General features: G+C 43.2%; 1 protein-coding gene across 1 annotated transcript; it reads right to left on the bottom strand.

Moving 5' to 3' along the window:
* Positions 1-3,504: 3,504 nt before the first annotated feature.
* Positions 3,505-6,011, bottom strand: LOC133907285 (uncharacterized). The gene is made up of 3 exons (XM_062349281.1): positions 5,097-6,011; positions 4,167-4,322; positions 3,505-4,057 (listed from the first exon to the last, which is right to left on the bottom strand). The coding sequence occupies exons 1-3, from the start codon at positions 5,517-5,519 to the stop codon at positions 3,830-3,832; spliced, it is 807 nt and encodes a 268-aa protein (XP_062205265.1). The 5' UTR covers positions 5,520-6,011; the 3' UTR covers positions 3,505-3,829.
* Positions 6,012-6,368: the final 357 nt, after the last annotated feature.

The raw sequence follows: 6,368 nt of genomic DNA, 5'->3' as shown, positions 1-6,368 counted from the left end.
AAATATTCATGGAATTTCTCTTCTAATTGAGACCACACATGAACGGAATTAGGAGCAATAGATGTAAACCAAGTAAAAGTTGTTCCAAACAATGACAAAGGAAATAATCTAATTTTCAGCACATCATTGGAACTAGCTTCACCTCATTGTGCAAGAAACTGGCCTACATGCTCCCTAGTTGTTCTATTGTCCTCCCCGGTGAATTTCACAAAATCAGGAACCTTGAAACCACGGGGGTATGGGATTATATCATAGTGCTCGGGATATGGCTTTTGGTATGCACGAGCTTTCCTTCTAACCTCCAAGCTGAATTGCTCTCTAAGCACAGTAGCTTTCTCGCATGATTTCAGTATAATCGGCTACAAGCCGATTATGGTTCACTATTGGCTCGAGCGGTGGTGTGGAAAAATTCGGCACATGAGAAGTAACAAGAGGTGGCGTAGCAAAATTTTATTCAGGAATCGGCCCATAAGGGATTCCCGATCCTTGCGGCGGTATAGGTGGAACACTATACGCTACGGTTTGGTAATATGGTGTTTGCACGTTGGGATGATTTTTGGCTCTATAAGCTTGAGCCGAAGTTGGAGCATTGTGCGTGGCATATGGTATTTGGTATGGGTTTTGTGTTGCATCAGTTTTAATAGTATGAGAAGTGAAATAATCCGGTGCAACACTACCCATAATATTTTGGTCATCATGAGGATTATGCGCATAAGAAACACTAGGTAATGTATTAACAACAGTAGGTAAAATTGGAGCACTAACATTACTAGTGGCAGGTTTTTTTAGCTTTTGTTCCTCATGAATTTGTAGAACTAAAGGCCGAAGCTTATCAACCAATGTATCCTCAACCAATTTCTGAACACTAATAGCCATGGTTGCACCAACGGATTGATCAATCATAACAGCAACCTCTTGATGAGAAGGAGAGGGTTGAGCACTCATATTAGTTGTTACCTTAGGGCTTTGGTCAGTGGGTGATGGAGAATCTTCTTTCTTGAACACACCTTATCGAGTCTTCACATAGCGCGAGAGCAACTGTTACCGACATTGCTCCAAGTCGGCTTCGATTGCCAAACGCGCTCTTCCGGTAACTCGTCGTATGACGCCATAATGATGTTGTCTTTATAAATCTCCAAAGTAGACATGACTAGGGTTTAGAAATCGGCTAAGAGAAAGCCGAAAAACTTCTTCCCCAGCGGAGTCGCCAAAAAGTATGTTGACGTAAAAATGTGGCATACCAACACACTGAGCACCTTGTGTGCAATATCTGGCCAGCAGTACCTAGGATACCCTGGTCGTGGTACTGTGTCATCGGACCTTCGTCATCACCCATGCTCGGGAGGGACCCCGTCGGAGCGCGGATAGCCGATGGCTTGTCCTTGGTCATCGAGATCAAGAACAGGAAGCAATATAGATGGGAAAAAAGAACGGGACCACATGAGCTAGGCAAAAGACGAAAGATAATATAAATTGTGTTTGATCGATAGTTTTTTTTTTATGATTTCAATCGGCCACGACCCTCTCATATTTAAAGGGCAGTAGGTCATAGCTGTAAGAGATCATGACTCCTAATTCAAACCGAACAAGCTTTACAGATATGATTCGGCTATGCCTACCTAATCTCTAAACTTTCTATAAAAAATATATATTTCCTATTTGAACATGTAAAAACTCCCATATATCTACCCGAATACGCTTTAATGTAGTTCGGCTTCCTTAAATTCGACCAACTCTTGACTGTCCAGAGACCAACTGCAGGAACAAACCGTGGTCACTGGTCGCCTGGTCATTAGTCATGACCACTGGTCGAAAGTTACTGTTCAACAGTCGGAAGATACTGTTCACTAGCTAGAAGTTACTATTCATCAGTCGGAAATTACTATCCACCTGGTTGCATTAATGTTCATCTGGTCTCCCATTAAGCCAAATCTTGTCGGAAATAAGAATCTAGTCGCGGTACCAGTCGGAAATGCCAAATCTTGTCATCAACAGTTCCGACACCCATGTGACCCTCAAACAGATTCGTTGAAGTCCCAGGAAGCTTTTTCGCCGCTCACCGTCGAACTCCAACCATCGGAGCTCAATTTCAGCAACCACCCAAGCCTACGCCACCGTGAAACCTCGTTGTCGTCACCGCCTATAAAATGTACAATATTTGCAAAGTGTAAAACAAATTAATTAGTTGTGCTCGCGGTTATGAGTAGCGAGGAATGCCACATATGATTAAAATATACATATTAGTGGTTTAGTTGGTCATTCATGATTGCGGGAATCATGTTTGAGGTGGCCAACCTTGGTTTTTTGTTGAGGCAGTCGATGTTTAAGTTATGTTAAGAGGAGTAATTCTTGAGGTTGTTTATTATTGTTCATTAAGCTAATTATTTGATTTATTAATATTTTTATTAAATTTTCCTTTATGTAAATGAACCCCTATGAGCTTTATTTTTATAAATGCCTTCATTTGCATTTTTTACCACATGTTGCAAAGTACGAGATGCACTCACACTTGCTATAACTATAATGCTTAGTTAGGGAATATTCTAAGGATTATTCTAAATATGAGGAGTTCTAAGGTGGTGCTCTACATTGGCTGCCCGCGGGAGATGCGAAAATAAAGATCACGCTAGTTGCGGAGTTTTATTGTTTCTTGACCCTCGAAGTTCCTCTTTGTAATAACTTATTCCTACGTTAAGTTAATAACCTTGTGTTAAGTTATCACCTATAAAATCTTTTATGTATTAAGATTGATTTCTAGCTCAATATTTGGTATGGGATCAGACTTGTCTTAGACCGGTCCCGACATATGTTCAACGAACCACCCTCTTGGACTTGATCTTGGACCTCCCGGCCTCAGCAAGCGGAGCGCCGACGGCACACTAGCCCTCGTACAATGGCAACCACAGCTGAATAGACGTTCTCCCCCATGATGCATAGCATCCTTTCCTTCTTGTCGCTTGCCCCTCTTTTTCTTTTGGTGGTGGTCAGGCATTGGACCAAGATAGATGCCGACTCAAGTGCGCACCACCATGCTCAAGCTAGGGCATCATCGAGGATAGTGCATCACCAGCGCCAGCATAGTGGATCTTGGTGAAGACGTACACATATTGGTTCGTGTAGTTTTCTTTGTCTCTAAGAACCGTATTAGATAGAGAGTAGTATCTATAGTGTGACAAGCAAGTGGCTAGTGCCATCATGCCCGGGGATAGGTCCATTGCGCCCATGTTTGTAAACCTCACTCCTTTTTCTAAATTGAGCGGCAAAGATCCTGGCATTTCTTTCCAAAAAAAGGAGAGAGTGGTCTCTCAGAACTATTACAATCTATGTCGAATCAATCCCAACCATTATAATCTAGATCCACCACAATCAACGGTTCCACCAATTAACGTGGTAATTTATAGGCATTTGAGCAAAGGAGGTGGTTTTTTTGGATTTAAATTAGCAAAAAAAAAACAGCAACGTTCTCATATGAGAGAAAAAAGAAAGAGCGAAAACAAATACAAAACAGATGTGAAATACCAAATGATAGCAATTCAAAGTGACAGCATGTAGATTATGACATTTTAACAGCATGTCAGGAAAACACAAGCCACATGGAATACTCAGCATCAACAGAAGTTATATTTTGGACAGCAAACAGGTAACCCACAGTAAGAGATGACCGATCTCACATGCAACTCGAGTGACACAGCTGTTTGACGTCTTGTACTCAAGTCATAATAACAAACAAGAGAATTAAACATGTGTATGTTCCTTCCAACTGAACTGGATCCATCCCAGGGGAGAGAGATTTTGTCGAACCGCAAGTGAATTCGCGATCAGTGACATTTCACCTGTATTCATACCTGAAAAAATCAGGTTCCTCGCGCTGAATCTGGCTCGGGCATTTGATGCAAATCTGGACAGAGGTTATGCCCTTAGCAACCAAATAGTCTTGCACACAGTTGAGCAGGGGATTATCCTCCTCGCATGTGACTTCAACAATTTGGAGGTGCTCACATGTGAATGATCTCTCTTTTGGCTCACCAATGATTATTGCAGATGCGCTCAGACCATGCTGTAGCAGGAAAAGCATGTTATAAGATGATAGTTACAGATTCCGGCCCCATGTGCATAACATTCATGTAACAAGGATTGGTGAGTTTGAGAGTTTGAAACACATGCACCTCTGGGAGTTTGAGAGTTAGCTTCTCCAGCATTGGTGAGTTCTGAAGGAAGATGGTCAATGTAGAGAATTTTGCACCCAGACACCATTGACCAAGAGTCAGATCTGTAAGATTGCTGAATTTTGGACACCATTGCAATTCTCTGTCCATCTCCAGCTGGACAAGATCCAAATAATTAGGATACTGACATAAAACCAGTGCCATATTTCTAGAAAAAAATTCCTAATTCATCCAAGCCTGACAAAAAGGAGGACGCAAACATTATGTGATTACTACCCTAATTGAGTGATTGCTCGAGAACTTTCAGGTAGCACTATAGCTCTAGAACATAGTTGATGTGAAAAACCCACGACACAACCAGAAATCATGTTACCAAAAATAATCGACATTACACAACACAATACTTATTTTTCTCAATGGGAGTCACTAGTTTGGAGATCATTGCTCCATGCAAGTTAGGTTGCTATGCTGGAACAAACAACAATGGATAACATTAGGATTGTGACTATCAACAGTTCACTAAAGCACAGTAAGAAGTAATGCCAATCACAGTTAAATAATTGCCATAAATTGCATTCACAGTAGAATACCCTGGTGCCAATGTATGGGAAATGCCCAAGTTTCATTCAGAAATCACATCAGCATTCAAGCTATTTGAGGTGAAAAAAGTTCATGAATCTAAAAATGAGCTGGGCACATGAATTAGATTGCACTGAATGGGCACTAGACAGCATGAATCGTCGTATAATTACATCGTGGAATAGGAACCAAGCCACAGTTCCGCACTGTCAGGATATGCAGTGACTCTAGTTTAATTGTGAAGGATCAACGCTTAGGTCCTAGTTTCCCGTATCGATACACACCTGAAGATGCATTGTTATCTAAGACAAGGGAAATTCATTGATAACCAAGCGAGATCAAGAAGCGTACCTTTTTTCCTGGATAATTCAAGTCCAAGTTTCTAACACCAGAAAGTCCACTGAGAAACTGACGCGTATCGGCTACCACATTTTCCTCCAAGACTCGAATTGATGCTGTCACTAGTGACGTCATGTTTTGTAGTGAAGGTACTCTGCCCGCAGGACATTCCATGCTCAGATGAACGAGGCTCTGAATAGAAATAGAAGTCTGGTACTCATCTGAGAACCGAGAGTAATCGATGGTCAAGGCCTTGAGTGTCTGGGAGGAGAACTCCTGATCTATTATGATGGCGTCATACAAGAACATATCTTCCAGTGCGGAACAACCCCTGTTGAGCTGCTCAAAGAAACCGTGGCGCAGAAAAACGTTGGAGAGCCAATGGGTAAGCCAGCACGACAACCTCCAGAGCCAGAGCCTTCTTCTCCAAAGCATGGCGGAAGCGTGGGGGTCGTCGCCGTCGGACACCGAGTACCTGAGCCAAAACTTGTCCAACAGGGCGACGGGGTCACGGCGCTCCAGCAATCGGTCGACGAAGTTCTTGAACAACACCTCGTCCCCCTCTTCGGTGTCAGACTTGGCGTTGAACTCGAAGAACTCGGCGTTGATGCGGGGCAGCGAGCGCCAGAGGTTGCGCCAGCGCCGCCCCAGGACGCACGTCTGCACGGCCTGGCGTGGGTTCAGGTGGGACACGACGCGGAGGATGATGTCGTCGCGGAGGTCGCTGAGCCTGTCGCCGGCATGTGATGGTCACTTTACTGAAGGTCTCATGAGCCCTGTATAGCTGTAAAAAGAGAGACACATAGCAATAATAGCAATATAACAGAGTTAGAAATAAAAGAAGTTGGTCTCAATATAACATTATTGACCAGTAGGCAACCCGAAGCATCATCGGTCTCGTATCATCAACCTCAGGCAACGGAGAAGAAAGAGTGAAAAGCCAGGAGCACATCATCTCGCATAGCTACAACTGGTGTCTCAAACAGTCTCACACCTAGGAGCCCACCGATCAGCTTAGCTACTCTGAACCTTCACATTTATCCCTCGACCTCGGCCCATGCATCCTCAGTCATGGCAACAAAGCATCTCACATCCCTCTTGGCCTCTATCATCACCGGCCAAAACATATCACCATTAGCATATTAAACAAAGCTACAGCCTCACAAATAGGGCAATAATTGCCATTGTCAACCAACATTAGGGCAACATGAACCTTGCCAATCATCCTCCTTCTCCTTTGGCCTCAGCACACCATCATTGGCCAACAACAGGGATGCCCAACAT

This window comes from Phragmites australis, chromosome 24, assembly GCF_958298935.1.
Source record: "Phragmites australis chromosome 24, lpPhrAust1.1, whole genome shotgun sequence".
NCBI classification, from domain to species: domain Eukaryota; kingdom Viridiplantae; phylum Streptophyta; class Magnoliopsida; order Poales; family Poaceae; genus Phragmites; species Phragmites australis.
This window is presented reverse-complemented; position numbering and strand designations above follow the sequence as displayed.